We start from the raw sequence: 17080 nt of genomic DNA on the forward strand, positions 1-17080 counted from the left end.
AAACAGGAAGTGCTCAGAGCAGTGCTACTGTGTAGCTGGTGCCCAGTCAGGATCAGCGCCATTGTGGTAATGGTCATCCTTCCCTTCCTGCAGTGTCTATGCACAGGCTTGGCTGTGCACCCCATTCAGCACCGGATATGTTAGCAGCTCTCAGCTTAGACGGTTCCTGCCCCGCCTGAGGAGTCATCTAGCTGATTCCCCCTCAGTCTAACCAAACTGCAGGTCCATGAGCAAAACTCATGACTGCTGCTCTGTGATGCTCCCGTGTTCTCAGTGATTTGTCACTCAGGAATTGATCGAGAAAACTACTTTAAAAGTTACCACAACAGACTACTGAACTGGAGGCCGCTACAGATCACTGGACGTAGGTAATTAGTTCCTCGATATAGCATAATCTGGTCATATGATAACTACTTATAAAAACATAAACCACTAATCTTTATAGTTCACAGCGAATGAAGACTGAAGCCCCTCCTTATTTCGCATTAATATTTGGCAAAACTGACTTGGATGTTTATTTTTCTCTCCCAAGCTCCCAACGTGCTAGGCTAGCATTTTTACATTGTATAAAATGCCTATAATTTTTCCCATTACTTCTTAACATCTTAGGACATTTAGTACTATGTATGCATCGTGTTGATTTAGTCTTGTATAGAACAAAACTAATCCCTGTTTTGGCTTGTTGGTTTTGTGGTTTGTGTTTGTTTTTGTTTCCAACACAGGGTTTCTCTGTGTCGCTCTATCTATCCTGGAACTTGCTCTGCAGACCAGGCTGGCCTCAAACACAGAGATCTGCCTGCCTCTGTCTCCCAAGTGCTGGCATTAAAGGCAGGCTTCACCGCTGCCTGGTTTGAAGCTCCTTATTAATCTAAACATGCACCCACAATCTTGTACTGAGGGTTACTATTGCTGTGATGAAACACCATGACCAAAATCAAGTGTGTGTGTGTGGGGGGGGGGGTGCTGGTTGGAGGGATTATCTGGCTTATACTTCCACATCTTAGTCCGACACTGTGGGAAGTCAGGGCAGGAACTCACACAGGGAGGGAGCCTGTACACAGGAGCTGATGTAGTGGTCATGGAGGAGTGCTGCTTACTGGCTTGCTCCTTGTGGTTTGTTCAGCTTACTTTCTTATAGAACCCAGAATACCAGCCTCCCACCCACTATGGACTGAGCCTTCCTTACCAATCACTAATTAAGAAAATGCCCTACAGGCTTGCCTAAAGCCCAATCTTATGGAGGCATTTTCTTTTTGTTGTTTTGTCCCCCATCCCACCCCCATGATCCTCAGGACCAAACCCAGGGCCCCACTCTACCACTGAGCTAAGTCCCCAACCCCATGGAGGGGTTTTCTTAATTGAAGTTTCCTCTTCTCAAATAACTTTAGTTGACATAAAACTATCCAGCACACATATGATCCAGCAATCCTATTCCTAGACAGAAACATATCCAAGAGAAACACAATCTTATACTCACACAAAAACCTATATACAAATATTTAATAGCAACTTCATTCATAATTACCCTAACCTGGACACAACCCAAAATATTCATCTAGTGAATGGCCAGGCACGTTAGACCACACAATAGATACAACTCAGCAACAGCAAGGAATAAAATGTTGACACACGCAATAACTTAGATGGGCTTTGCAGGCTGAGTGGAAGAAAAATCGATTTCAACTGGATGTATTCCAGGTAATGCTATTTATCTGACATTCTGAGAAAGGCGAAAAGGTCCGGGACTGGGGCTTGGCATATAGCTCAGTGGCTGAGCCCTTGCCTAGCATATATCAGATCCTGTGTTCAATATCCAGCACTAGTAAATACACACACATACACACACACACACACACACACACACACACACACAACCACACATACACACACCACACATACACACACACCACACATACACACACACCACACACCACACATACACACACACCACACATACACACACACCACACACCACACACACACATACCACACACACACACACATATATACCACACACACACCACACCACACACACCACACCACACACACCACACCACACACACATACCGCACACACCACACACACACACCGCACACACCACACACACACATACCACACACACACACATACCACACACATACACCACACATACACACACACACCACACACCACACACACTACACACACACCACACACCACACATACACACACCACACACACTACACACACACCACACACACCACACACACACCACACACACACACACACCACACACACACCACACCACACACACACCACACCACACACACACCACACCACACACACATACCGCACACACCACACACACACATACCACACACACACACATACCACACACATACACCACACATACACACACACCACACACCACACACACCACACACACACACCACACACCACACATACACACACCACACACACCACACACACCACACACACACACCACACACCACACATACACACACCACACACACTACACACACACACCACACTACACACTGACCACACACACTACACACACACACACCACACATACACACACACCACACACATACACACACACCACACACCACACACACACACCACACACGCACCATACACACACACACACTACACACAACACACACACCATACACACATCACACACCACACACCACACACATACCATACACACATCACACACCACACACACACACATCACACACCATATACACACACCACACACCACACACACACACATCACACACCATATACACACACCACACACCGCACACACACACATCACACACCACATACACACACACTACACACAACACACACACCATACACACATCACACACCACACACACACACCACACAGCACACATACACACACACCACATACACACACACTACACACAACACACACACCATACACACATCACACACCACACACACACACAGCACACAGCACACATACACACACACCACACACCACACACACACACACACCACACATACCATACACACATCACACACCATACACACGTCACACACCACACACCACACACATACCATACACACATCACACACCATATACACTCACCACATACCACACACACACACATCACACACCACATACACACACACCACACACACACATCACACACCACACACACACACCACACACACACACCATACACACACACACACACCACACACACACACACACACACACACACACACACACACACACACACACACACACAGAAATAGAGACAGAGAATAGAACCCTGGCTAGCAGGCGTCACATGCAGGTGAATGCTGGACCACAGGATTGGCAGATAGAATGTTACAAAGTAGTAAAACTATACTGTAGCTGGATGGTGACCATTATACCTTGAACATTTATCAAAACTTGTTAAACTATATAAAAGAGAATTTTACTGTACACAAATTAAAAGCAAAATGTAAAGCCTGGCATGGAAACACAGGCCTGTGATTCCAGCAATATGAAAGGAGAGGCAGGAAGATCAGTAATCCATGACCATCCTAATCTACAAAGCAAGTTCTAGACCACCCTGGGCTAAAGGAGGCCCTGTATCTAAAAAACAATAAATACAAACAAAAGTTTACATTTGAAACATAAATTTAAATGGTCATACACTGCCATATTAATTTACTGCCTCTTTCTCCCATCCTTTCACTGTCCAAATTCAACTGTACTCTCCCAAGACCCCAACACTTTATACGGCATGAAAATTTAAAATAGCATTTTTTTGTTCAGTGATGGGACCAAACACAGGACTTTATATAAGATGTAATTATATATAAGTGTGTGTGTGTGTGTGTGTGTGTGTGCAGAGAGATATATACACATCCATAAAGTGTATCCCTAACAACTTGACATGTCTATACAAAGAATAGAATTGATACAAGAAATAGAAAATTTTTTTTCTTTTTTTCTTTTTTTCGGAGCTGGGGACCGAACCCAGGGCCTTGTGCTTGCTAGGCAAGCGCTCTACCACTGAGCTAAATCCCCAACCCCAGAAATAGAAATTTTTGACATTGGAAATATTTTAGGGTACAGGGAGGACCTGTTCAGGGAGATTCCCCATTAGCTCGAATTATTCAAAACCTGACATTTTTCAGGAGTGTGAACAGATAGCAGGAAATAATTGTGTAGCCCCCAGAAGAAACAAAATCTAAGTGAGTCAGTCTCTGCTTTCAGCAACCTGGATGCTGGCAAAATTCTCTTTTAGAGATCATGGACATGGAGAGAGAATTCAGCTTATTCTCACTTGACGGACTCGAGTAATTTCACTTCTGCTTAAAACCCACAGTCAAGTTAAGGCAGCTCAAAAGAGAATTCCACGAGAATAATTGCAGTAAGCTAGGCGCACCAGAGGGCTTGGAGGAGCTCCACAGTAGTCATGATCCTCAGCTCAGACGAGCAAGACGGTGAACAGCGACTGTGACCGGAGCCACCAAGACCCATTTTAGATCCCCAGGTTGAAACTCTGTCTGTGAACTTCAACCACAGTAGTCTTCCTAAATTCGTACGGTGTCACCTCGAAATGGGAATAAGGATATCTCCTCCCAGGATTTCTGGGAGTACCACGAAGCTGAGTACCATGGCTGGCTTCTCGTAAACGTTTTATTACTGCCACATGAGAGGTCTCTAAATTACCACAGGACACACAAAAAGAACACTTTTGTTTCCATGAATGAAATGACAGCTATACCCAGAGGCCCTGGAAAACTACTGATCACCAAGGAAGCAGTGTCATTACATTTTTGGCTCAAAGAATAAGATCATCCCATTGGGCCTCAAAGACTTGCAGCCTCAGTACCATAAAAGAACCATCAGCAGGGCTGGGGATTTAGCTCAGTGGTAGAGCGCTTGCCTAGGAAGCGCAAAGCCCTAGGTTCGGTCCCCAGCTCCGAAAGAAAAGAACCAAAAAAAGAAAAAAAAAAAGAACCATCAGCCCGTAGGGTCTCTTAGCATATATGGTGTGTAAAGATAATTCAGTTGTAAAACTATCTTTTGTTTGTTTGTTTGTTTTTGTTTCTCTGTGCAGCCCTGGCTATTCTGAAACTCATTCTATAGACCAGGCTGGCCTCAAACTAAGAGATCTGCCTGCCTCTGCTTCCCAAATGCTGGAATTAAAGGCCTAACCTAAACTACCATTTCTTAACCCATTCTTTTATGAGGTTAGAAAATGGATGAAAAATAAAATGCAAGGCTCATAATGTGTTCCTTGTACCAAGTCTTTAGGAGGCTGAAGCAGAAGGATTGCAAGTTCAAAGCCAGCCTAGACAACCAGATCCTATCTTAAAATCATGGGGGTGGGGGTGGGGGTGCTTAGAGGTTAATAAAATGCTTGCCTACCACAAACACAGAGTTTTGGGTTTGTTCATCTCATAAAATCAGGTGTGGTGACATGGTAACTCGATGACATGGTGACACATCCCTAGAATCCCAGCCCTGGGAGTAGAGACAGCAAGAAGAGAAACTCAAGATCATTTTCAGCTGGAAAGCGAGTGTAAAGCTGGCCTGGGATACACCAGACCCTGTCTGAACAAAAAGCATGGGGTAGGGGTGGGAGTGTAGCTCACTGGTACAGTGTGGCTTAGCAGGGCCAGGCCATGGTGTCCGTCCTCCGTACCATAAGGAAATGAACACACACAAAGAAACTCACAAGGGAACACAAGCTGACACGGAGGATATATGTCTTCCTGGTTTGACTTATGAATTTCAAAGGAGCAAAGAATACTTCTGAACTTTATTATGAAAATAAAATGTGAGCATTTTTTTGCTTGTTTGTGTGTGTGTGTGTGTGTGTGTGTGTGTGTGTGTGTGTGTGCGTGTGTTTAAATGGAAAGTCTAAACTTGGAAGCCAGAAGGTATCCTCACTGGTTATACCTTAAGTACCCTCCTCCTTTTGTTACTGTTACATCTACTTTCTTACTGGCAGGATAATACAGCATATTGATATGTTTTTTTGGTTTTGGTTTTCTCTCTTCTAAGGGGCATTCAGTAAGGACAAAAATGAAGTCAAAGGCCACCTTTCCTTGACTCTCATTTTTAACCACTTCATATAAAGATACTTGGCTGCATCATGAACATGTTGTATCATGTTCTAAAAGTTCTAAAGAACAAAACAAAAAACACTTCGGTCCAAAGCTGTGCAGTTGTTCAGCTTATGCTAGCATACGCACTCGCTTTGTAATCCTGGTGACCTGAGTTCAATCCTCGCAACTGACTCTACACATGTACACCATGACATGTGTGCCCACACTTACACTATGTGTATATGCACAGGCATAAACACACACATACACACACATACCACACAAACACACACACACACACACACACACACACACACACACCACACATCAATAATAATGTGATCTCTTACTCCAAAGGTCAAGTTGTAAAAATAGCATTTGCTAAAAAGTCCAACCATATATCGAATAGTTAAACAAGAGCATAAATATAGCAAGTGATAAAAAAGTGAATTCAGTCATACACTGGCATTTATACCTATGCAAACATAGGTATTATTTAAGCTCATTACTAGAGAAAGGATCAAAACAAAATACTGAAAAATATCCATGTTGTCGAAATTTGAAGAGGACTCCATAGACAGTTCAATGTTCCAGTGAGGATGCTTTCATTGTAAATTTTTTTTTTTTTTTGGTTCTTTTTTTCGGAGCTGGGGACCGAACCCAGGGCCTTGCGCTTCCTAGGCAAGCGCTCTACCACTGAGCTAAATCTCCAACCCCTAAAATTTTAAAATCTGTATTTACTTATAAGAAATGGTTTTGTCTTCTCTGCTTTCTTTCTTTTGTCTTTTTCTTTTTGGGTAAGGCCTTGCTCTCTCCCACGGTTGACCTTGAACTCAAGGAGACCTTCTTGACTAGTCCTCTAGGGGATAGGATTCCAGGTGTGTACCCATCCCCACTCTTTTTCCTGTCCGCCTAGCTTAGGATGCAAACATTATTTTGCATCCTGCTTGGTAACTCACCCCTGGAATCAGGAGCATCTGGAGTTCAAGTTCATCCTCCATTATATAGCAAGTTGGAGGCCACCTGGGCTCTGAAATGCTATCCTTAACAAAACCAAAGAGAATAGAATGGAGCCTGGGGAATATGCTCAAAAGACAGCATAAGAATTTATCTATCTTAAAAATTGAGGAAAACTTATGAATGAGTATATAGTAAGTGAATTTTAATGTAGCACATCTTCTTTGTTTCTTTCTTTCTTCCCCTTTTTTTATTTGTTTGTTTTGTGCAGTTATTCTTTGTGTAGAAAACCTTTCTGGCTATTCTGGAATTTGATTTGTAGGCCCTTAAACTCAAGAGATCTACCTGCCTCTGCCTCCCGAGAGCTGGGATTAAAGGCAAGCACCATTGTTGGGCAACGCAGCATAGATTCACTCAAATTACTGATGAGATATACTAATTTACCAATTACATTTAATATATACTCATCAGATCGTTTCTAAAATATTTTTATTTCTGAATTTTCATTACATATTAAGATTATGATTATTGAGTTTATTGCTAAAAGCCATTTAATGTGCTCAATTACAATTCTCACTCCTTTGGACTTCTGTGTTTTTAATTATACTTTTCCCCCAACATAGTTCAGAAAGAGGGAGAAGGTTCATATTTTGAGCCAATTAAACCCAGAATCCACAGGAAAAAGAATAAAGGACATAAAATATGTCCTGGAGACCGTGACACAGTTACAACACAGCGTGACAGGGGTGTATGACAGCTCAGCTCGCCATGTAGCTGGATCATCATGTTGTAGCTTCCGGTTTGCTATTTCTAATTTGTTTAATATCGCTTGCAGACAGAGAGGAGATTCCACTCTGCAACCAGAGGTTTCAGTATTTCTGTACTACCTCACTGATAAGTCAGATAGAGGACAATGACCAGTCTGGGCAACCCATTGCTACATCCTATGCAAATTAATGCACCAATCACCGAAGAAGAGTACTGGAAGGTCAAAAAAAAAAAAAAAATGAAACCCTGCACAGAGGACATCAGTTGGTAATTTCGATGTTACAGCATTCTGTCATCTGTAGCTCCTAATGAGGTCTTCCCAGTAAAGTATCCCCTTTACGAAACAGCAATGACCTTTCTGGCAAATTTTTCCAAGTAACTATTTTCATCCCTAGTATATCGAAGGTCAGTAAAAGTGTTCTAAATATAGAATTAGGCTTCACAGAAATGTCTGTGTATGCTTATATCGTATTTAAATTAGCACATTTAAGATTTTTGCCTCCTAAATATTTGTGTCCAAGTGCTACACACACATAGTAACAAATTTAGCCAATACAGTTATAAAAATGATTTTTTGCTTAGCGTTCAATTTCTCTTACACGGCAGACAGTAGCATCCTATTCATCCTTACATGCATAAATATTTCTAACCCAGATTTAATACTTGTTCTCACAATTCTGAAGGAAAAAAAAAAACTTCAACTGCAATTAAAAATATACTGTCATGGGGCTGGGGATTTAGCTCAGTGGTAGAGAGCTTACCTAGGAAGCGCAAGGCCCTGGGTTCGGTCCCCAGCTCCGAAAAAAAGAACCAAAAAAAAAAAAAATACTGTCATAAAACTGGAATCCTGGCCCCATAAAGATTTCAAACCCTAGCAATTCCTTTGGAAACAGACTGCCAGAAAAGGAAATTCTCATTAATTTTTAGGTATTGTATTAAAAAATCCCCATTAAAAGAACATACCACAATACATCTACCTAGAGATGTTAGGGGTCAAAAGAGACAAAGACCTTGTTAATTGTTAACCAAAATTTACTATCATCCATTCATAAATTATGGAGTTCTGAGTGATCTTCAAAAAGTTCACTCTGCAAGGAAAGACACCATTCCCTTCTGCTGGGAATCGCCTTTCTGCCCAAAGAGTAACCATAGATGTACTCTGTTCCTACATAAGAATCCAGTTCTCTTAGGTAAAGAAGTTCCTTCCTGGCCATTAGCAAATCACATCTCAGAACAATTCGTCACATCTGAACAGGCAGGAGGCCAATCTACCATTGTGAGGATCTAAGGGTTAAGTAAGGGTGGAGGTCCTGCCTGTGGCAGCAGGTGCAGAGAAAAAGCCTACTATGAAATATCAGATTAGTAGTGAATGGGGTACTATGTTCCCACCCCACTCCCACCCCCGTCAGCCCCCACCACACCTTATTTTTAGAGACTGGAGCCCCAGTTGTCCTGGAATTTGCTTTGTAGACCAGGCTGAACTCGAACTCAAATGCATTCTCCAGCCTCATCCCCTGGAGTCCGTGGGCCGCCACGCGGGACCACTACTCCCTTTTAAAATTATTAACATATACATAACAGAGACAGAAAATAGGACTTATTCAATCAGCCAGACAAGTAAGCAAGCCCTTCTTGTGGTGCTAGAGTGCTGGCAAACCGCGTGAGTATAGATGTAGGGCGAGCATGAACTACATGGCTGCAATTGTTGGGGTAGCCGTGTTGAAAGTTGAAGTCCCTTCTCTCTTGTGGGTGAGAAGCCAACGTTTGCAGCCATGCCTGGCAAAAGTCCTAAGGGAGCTCCATTCAGGGGTACAGCCCCATCCTAGCTAGCACCCTAGGTGGCTTCTAACGGTATAGCTCTGCAGTGGGTCATGTGACAACTGGGTGTGTGCCTCCGTGCTGCGCAGAGAGATCAGTTTGCGGGTGTGCCCGAGTGTGTACGGACAGAAGTTACACGCCTGGCTTAGAAAGGCGCGCGCGTAGAGGGGAGGGGTGAGGGGGCGTGAGTGCAAAGTGGACCGTGAAAAAGAGGTCTCAAGAATACTCCTGGGCTAGGCGAAGTGCCCAGGCTCATGTGAATGGGTCCCTAGTGGGGTCAGCCCCTGTCCCCTGAGTCGATGTCCCAGTCCTTGGGGGAGGTTGGGGAGGCGAGGACGTGGGTGGCGCACCCCCTGTACCCAGTACCCACCTGACGGATCCGCGGTGGGTTCTGCTGGGTGCAAGCCCCTCCCTCCGGGCCAGGGGAGGTGGGAGAAGCCATGTCCACGGTCTCAGAATTCCTTCCCTCGGTCAAGTCCAGCCGTCCCGCGTGTCCTCGTCTCTTCCGCTCCGGGCCTGCGGCGTTCGGGCTCAGCCAGGGACCCCGGTGCTCCTAGGCGACCGCAGAAGGTGGACCGTGATTGCGGTCGCCTGTGGGGGACTGCTGCCCAAGCCCACCTACCTTCGCGCGGGGTGCCGCAGGGCCATGGCACCCCGGGTAGGCTGCGGGCTGGGCCGGCGACACGCGCTAAGCGACTGCTGCTGGTGGCGCGGGGAGAAAGAGGAGGGCTCCTTCCCTCGCCGCGCGCCGGGAGAGCGATGAGCTCATGGACAGCTCCCAGAAATATGTCTATATGCACCACTGCCTGCTGGAGCTAGAGAGGTGGGTGGGGATAAGAAGCTCGGCGGCTCTCCCGCAGCCCGGGAGACGTCCCCCGGGAGGCCCGGCTGCTGCTCCTCCCTGCCCCGCGCGGGCCCGTTCGGCTCCCATTCACTCTCACGCCCGCTTCACGCCAGATCTCCTGTCCGCGTGGGCGAGCCACCCACCCACCTCTAGCGCACGCATTCTTTGTCCTTCCAACCACTCCCTCTTGATGAGGAACAAGTCATTTATTTGAAGTGACCAGAATGGGGAATACCACTGTGACCTTAGCTCCTGTCAAATGCAGACTGAGGATGGTGAAATGTCACACCCTGTGTATCTTTTACGCTTTGGGCGTTTCCTCTTTTCCACCTTTTCCTCTGTGAGAAAGAGCCTTCCAGCTACCCTTCTAGGTGATGACTTGGCCGCATCTTCTCCAAGGTACCCTGAGCACTTTCATAGATCTTGGGAGAGCTTAAGCAGGGGCACAGTCACGCATACTGCAGGATGGCTGGCCTAGTTTGCATTGCTGAGTCCCTGGAGTAAAGCTGGAACTACCACTAGTAGGAAAATAAACCATCCAAGACCGGATCATCTCTCTTTAGTGATGTCCCACTGAGGTGGAAATTTTGTTTGTTTGGTTGGTTTTTTTGTTTGTTTGTTTGTTTGTTTTGTTTTTGTTTTTTTTTTTTTTTTGGTTCTTTTTTTCGGAGCTGGGGACCGAACCCAGGGCCTTGCGCTTCTTAGGCAAGCGCTCTACCGCTGAGCTAAATCCCCAACCCCTTGTTTGTTTTTAATAGCAGGGAGAGCTGGAATGTAGCTCAGTAGATTACCTATTTGCCTGCTATGAATGAAGCCTTGGGTGTGATCCCCAGCAATGGATAAACCAGGCGTGGCTGTGTCTGGAATCCCAGTACTCGGCAGGTAGAGACAGAGGAGTCAGGAGTTCAAGGTCACCTTTGACTCTACAGTGAGTTCGAGGCCAGCTTCTGGCACATGAGATCATCTATGAACAAACAAACAAATAAATACAGTCAAGCAAAATGGCTTGTAGGAAACTGGTTGTCCTCTCTCCTGACTCCTTTTCCTATGAATTTCCACACAAATATATCTTCAACTACAACAAAACAGAGCCAAGCTCCGTGGCCCATGCCTGGAGTCCCACACTGGTAGACTGAGCCAAGAGCATCCTTGCACACAGGAATTAAGGGACAGGCTGGTTACCAGGAGAAGACAGAAATGGTCCTGCCACGAGGATGGACAAATCCTCAGAAATGTCATTAACTTTTGATGCTCTCAAGCTCTCAAACTTGATCATCTATAGACCTTATTGATTTTACAGTTCAGTCACATCGGAATTTTCTTCTCATTCAAACCACCATCGTGGCTCAATGTTCTAATAGCCACAGTACAAAAATGTGATCGTGCCTGTGCTCCACACACCTTGAAACAGATCTAGAAAGACAAACTCACTCCAGGACACGACAGCCTATCCGCCCCTTCCTGCTTCCTTATTGCATTCTGTAGACCCTGCCCCAGCCGATGGGATATTGATTTGCTTGATTATTCTTTGAGGCCCATCTAGCACTTGAAGGTGGAGTCTATGAGAATATGGCCAAGTACCTTGAATATCCATATCTATAATAATAATAATAATAATAATAATAATAATAATAATAATAATAGTATCCAGAATCCTTTTGACGGTTATTTGGAAGGTTGAAAGCCATGCTTTTACTTCTAGATGATAACTTTAAAAAACAAACTTTTTTCTGCATGTTACAGTTTCTCAAGTGCCCATTAGAAATTATACATATCTGGGGTTAGGGGCAGAGCTCAATTGTGCTTGCCTAGAATGTGTAGGCCCAAGATTTGAATAAAAGAATCACAGATATTTAAAAAAATACATTCATTCTAAAGAATAAGGTATATTCATGTTTAAGCATGAAAAAAATCATGGCGCTGCATCATAAAAACTGGTTTTATTATCCCAAATCAATCTTCATCTCGCCCAACAGGACTGACTTGCTTGCTTGTATGTGTGTGTTGTTTTGCAACACACATAGCCCAGGCTGGCCTGGGCTAACCTCTGCTGTAGTATGTAGCTGAAAACAACCTTGCACTTCTCCCAAGTGTTTTGTCCTGTTTACGTGGTACTGGAGACCCAACTGAGGGTCCCCTGAAGCTCTACCAACTGAGCCACACCCAGCCCCAGTGTGAGCATTCATTTGCAAGGTTAAATGGTTAGTACCACAAACTGAGGTCAGCCCCTAACTCTGAGATCCCCATACTTTACAGCTCTCTATTTTTTCCTTGTTTGCAAAATAGAAGTAACAATAGCACGTACTTTATACAAAGTTGCTATGATTAGTAAATGAAATGTGCACATAAACACTTTCAGCCTTCTGTGTCAATACTCAAGAAAGGAGGCATTACTGTTTATGGGATAGCATTCACCTGAAAATAAGAGACCAGAGATAAAGGTGCTTAAAAATAAATAAATAAATAAATAAATAAATAAATAAATAAATAACAGTGGAACACCAAGTCCAAGGGCTAAAGCTGGGAGGTTGAAAAAATGCAGACCACTTGGAGCGGGAAAGATGGCTCAGCAAGTATGAGCACTGGCTGTTCTTCCAAAGGACCTGGCATCAATTCCCAGCGCCCACATGGCAGCTCTCAACCTTCCGTATCTCCAGTTCCAGAGTATTGGACACCCTCATACAGACATACATGCAGACCAAACAACAGTGCATAGAAAATTTTAAAAATAATAATAAATAAAAAAAGAAAAATGCAGACCACCAAGTCACTCTCATTTTTCTAGTTCTGATCTGCTACTGTACCGGGGCTCTAATCAGGCCTGTGTCTGCCTCCCTCCTGAGTAGACCAGAGGTCCCATCTAAACAGCCTTCCTCTAGCAGCCCCCAGGTGGCCAGCTGAGGACTCCAGACTGGTGGTGTTTTCTTGGACACAGCAGTTGGTGTGGCTGGATCAGGGTCTGGCATTGGCACAGTGTTTGGTAACTTGCTTATTGGCTATGCCAGGAGCCCATCTCTCAAGCAGCAGGTCTTCTCCCATGCCATTCTGGGTTTGGCCCATCTGAGGTCATGGGACCCATGTTTGATGGTCACCTTCCTCATCCTCTGTGCATGTGAGGGTCTATGGGGTCACCCAGCCGTCACACGCTTTGGCTCCATGACAATGTTGGTGCTGGAGCGTGCTGAGATTACCATTAATGACATTTCTCTAAAATAGATAGATAGATGGACAGATGGATGGACGGATGGATGGACAGATGGATGGATGAATGGATGGATGGATGGATGGATGGATGGATGAATGGATGGATGGAAAGATGGGTGCCATTTATTCCATGAGAGAATTAAGGGAATGGGGTGAGCTCTCAGAGTTCTTCTCCAGCCCCCAACGCTGTGTAGTGTGCGTGGACTCACAGAGACCACGGACCAGTGTTCCATTTGAAGCAGTTTGTATGCCTTATCCCGTTCAACTATGACATTAGAAATGTTAATGAAGGGGGTTGGGGATTTAGTTCAGTGGTAGAGAAGGGCAAGGCCCTGGGTTCGGTCCTCAGCTCCGGAAAAAGAAAAAAGAAAAAAAAAAAAGAAATGTTAATGGACACAGTGCTAGGATGTAGCTCAGGTTTGTCCTTAGGACTGCTTCTGTCTCCCTCTCCATTAAAATAAGCTCAAGCCCTCACCTAGGGTTGGTGGCATACACATTTAAATCACCCCCTCCGCGTACACAAACACACTCAAGAAGTAGAGGCAAATCAAGGTCACCCCCAATGTCCGAGGTCAGCCTGGGAGACAGGAAACTCTATCTCAAAGAGAGAAGTAAAATCTCTATAAGCATTATGAGGCCCAGTGGTCTTGGCCTCCAGCCCACCCTCGACAGCCATTATCCTCTTCTGTGATGTTAGCCGAGGTCTACTGATGACTACATTCTCACCGTCTCTGACCTCAGCATTTAAGCATTCCATTCTCTACTATTATTTACCAGCTTTCTAGCTGGCCTTGCCTACCACCAAGGCCCTACCACCAAGAATTAATTTTTAGGAGGTGGGGGACTAAAGACAGGGTTTCTCTGTGTAGCCCTGGTTGTCTCAGAATTCACTCAGTAGACCAGGTTGGCCTCGAACTCACAGAGCTCTGCCTAACTCTGCCTGAGAGTGCTGGGATTACGTGTGCAGCACTATACCCAGCTTCACTTCCTCAGTCCTACTGAAACCTCTTCTAGGTCCTACTTCCTTCATGCTGTCTCTGTTGCGTGTCCTCCATTTCTTCCTAAGTCAATGTGATTCCCTGTACTGTTACACTGTTGTAGTCACCACTGGGTATAAACTTCACCTTGCCCCTGTCAGCCTATATCATAATCACATGGCAGCAATGTATCTTAATTGAGGGGCTGGTTATGAGCACACACTGCTCTTACAGAAGAGTCCAGTTCAACTCCCAGCACCCTCAGCAGTTGGCACGCATCTTAACTAAATGGAAAGTTCTGTCTACTCTAAGACCGTAACCACGCATGCCCTGTGTGCCAGGAGGAAAATGAGATCTCTGCTCTCGGTGGTCATTCATGGAGATCTCCACTCATGGTGGTCATTCTTTTCAAGAACATCCTTGGTAGAGTACGGCAATCCTGTTATGCTCATGACTCAAACTCATTCTCCCACGTGCCAAGGCGATCGTTAGCAGCTTCTCTGTCCTCAGCTTTTTCATTCTCAACTATTGGCCTTATTTCCCTGATCTCACAAGGAACAAAAAAGCCCCATCATCATTTCTTTTTTTTTCTTTTTTCTTTTTTTTCCTTTTTTTCGGAGCTGGGGACCGAACCCAGGGCCTTGCGCTTCCTAGGCAAGCGCTCTACCACTGAGCTAAATCCCCAACCCCCATCATTTCTATCAGACCTCCAAGATGTTGAATGGCATCTCTTATCCCCTTATGCTGATGAATTAAGCATGTTCTCATGTAATGTCAAGCCCTCCATTTGGGCGTTTGAGAATACATGATCGTATACTTCAGACATCCTTCTTGTGGAAAACTCCTTCCCCCGCCCTCTTCATTTTGTACCCCCAGCCCCATGCACTTACCCTCTTTCCTCAGTCATCCCACACCCAGTATACTCCCATGATATACTAGCAGAAAACCTCCTCTGGAAAGCTGTCCACACTGTACTTGCCACCTTCAATCCCTGGCCCCTGAAATCTCTGTAAGCCACCATCTTAGGGTTTTTTTCTTAACATTTCCCTAATACTGTCATGGTGGCCACTCACTGCCGTGGGCTCCTGTCGTTTGGTGAATTTGGTCAGCTGTCTGTTTCTCCTCACTTGACTTCCAGGTCTCCATCCTACCTTGGTGATTGCTATAATGGAATAAAGGGAGACAGTGACAAAGCTCACCAGCCCAGCGTTCTCTCTCTCTTAGTTCCCAGCTGCCATGACGTCAGCTGCCATGACTCTGTCACACCCTCCCTGCCCTCGGGCGGACCCGGCAGAGTCCCCTGAAACTGTGAGCCTGGTATCTGCTCTCTCGGTATCTCTTCTTGATGTTGAAAGCTCTCATCGAGGCTTTCAGCTACTCTCCGTATACTCCGATTTCCCTCCGAAGCACTTCCAATCCTGGAACATCCTGCATAATTTATCCAGAGTACCTTCCACAAAATAAATAAATAAACTCCCACTTAAAAAGCTTCGGTGTCTTCACACTGCACCTCTGTGCTTTGAAATAAAAGCCCTTCTCAGTAGTTATATGGTTTTGGTGTTAAGGGAACTAAGGGATATTATTACAAGACTAACATCTCTAAAGAAATGATAGAAAAAATATTATTTTAGAATAAAAAGTAAACCGCCTACAGATTAGCATTTACCCTAAGACCAGCGATGTAGCCCAGTTGACAGAGAACAGGGCTTCATAAGCCCTGGTTTGTCTTCTTTGGCCATAGGCCAATTTTTTCTTATTCCATTTTATTTTCCTATTTTATTTACTTATCCATTTTTTTTCTTTTTAAAAAAGATTTATTTATTTATTATATGTAAGTACACTGTAGCTGTCTTCAGACACACCAGAAGAGGGCATCAGATCATACTACAAATGGTTGTGAGCCACCATGTGGCTGCTGGGAATTGAACTCAGGACCTCTGGAAGAGCAACCAGTGCTCTTAACCACCGAGCCATCTCTCCAGCCCGACCCCATTTATTTTTTTTTTCATTTAATTTTAAAAAATTTATTCTGTTCTCATATATTTGCAACCCAATTGTAGTTTCCCCTCCTCCTTCTTGTTCCCTAGTTTCCCTCCAACACCTCTCCTCTCCCCCAGGTCCACCCTGCCCCTCCACCTCAACTGAGAACAGGTCTCCCAACCAAATTCAACAAACTACAATAAGACCCAGCACATACCCTCACATCAAGGCTAGACAAGGCAGCAAAGTACGAGGAAAAGAGTTCCACAGCAGGCAAAAGAGGCAGAGACAGACCCCATAGTCACTGTTAGGAGTCCCACAAGAACAGCAAGCTATAACTAAAATGTATATGCAGAAGACCTCTATAGCTCGGTTGATTCTGTGGGCCCTGTTCTTGTGGTATCCTTGAACCCCCTCATTCCTCTGCTCCTTCCTCCTC

General features: G+C 44.8%; 1 protein-coding gene across 1 annotated transcript in view; it reads right to left on the reverse strand.

Moving 5' to 3' along the window:
• Ank2 (ankyrin 2) overlaps positions 1-10453 on the reverse strand; it is a 575860-nt gene extending 565407 nt beyond the window's left edge. Inside the window, exon 1 of the mRNA NM_001427159.1 lies at positions 10007-10453. Within this exon, the coding sequence (NP_001414088.1) occupies positions 10007-10078 (72 nt within the window). The 5' untranslated portion in view covers positions 10079-10453. The remainder of the gene's footprint in view (positions 1-10006) is intronic.
• Between the last annotated feature and the right edge of the window lie 6627 nt (positions 10454-17080).

The sequence above is a fragment of the Rattus norvegicus genome, chromosome 2 (genome assembly GCF_036323735.1).
Source record: "Rattus norvegicus strain BN/NHsdMcwi chromosome 2, GRCr8, whole genome shotgun sequence".
Taxonomy (NCBI): Eukaryota; Metazoa; Chordata; class Mammalia; order Rodentia; family Muridae; genus Rattus; species Rattus norvegicus.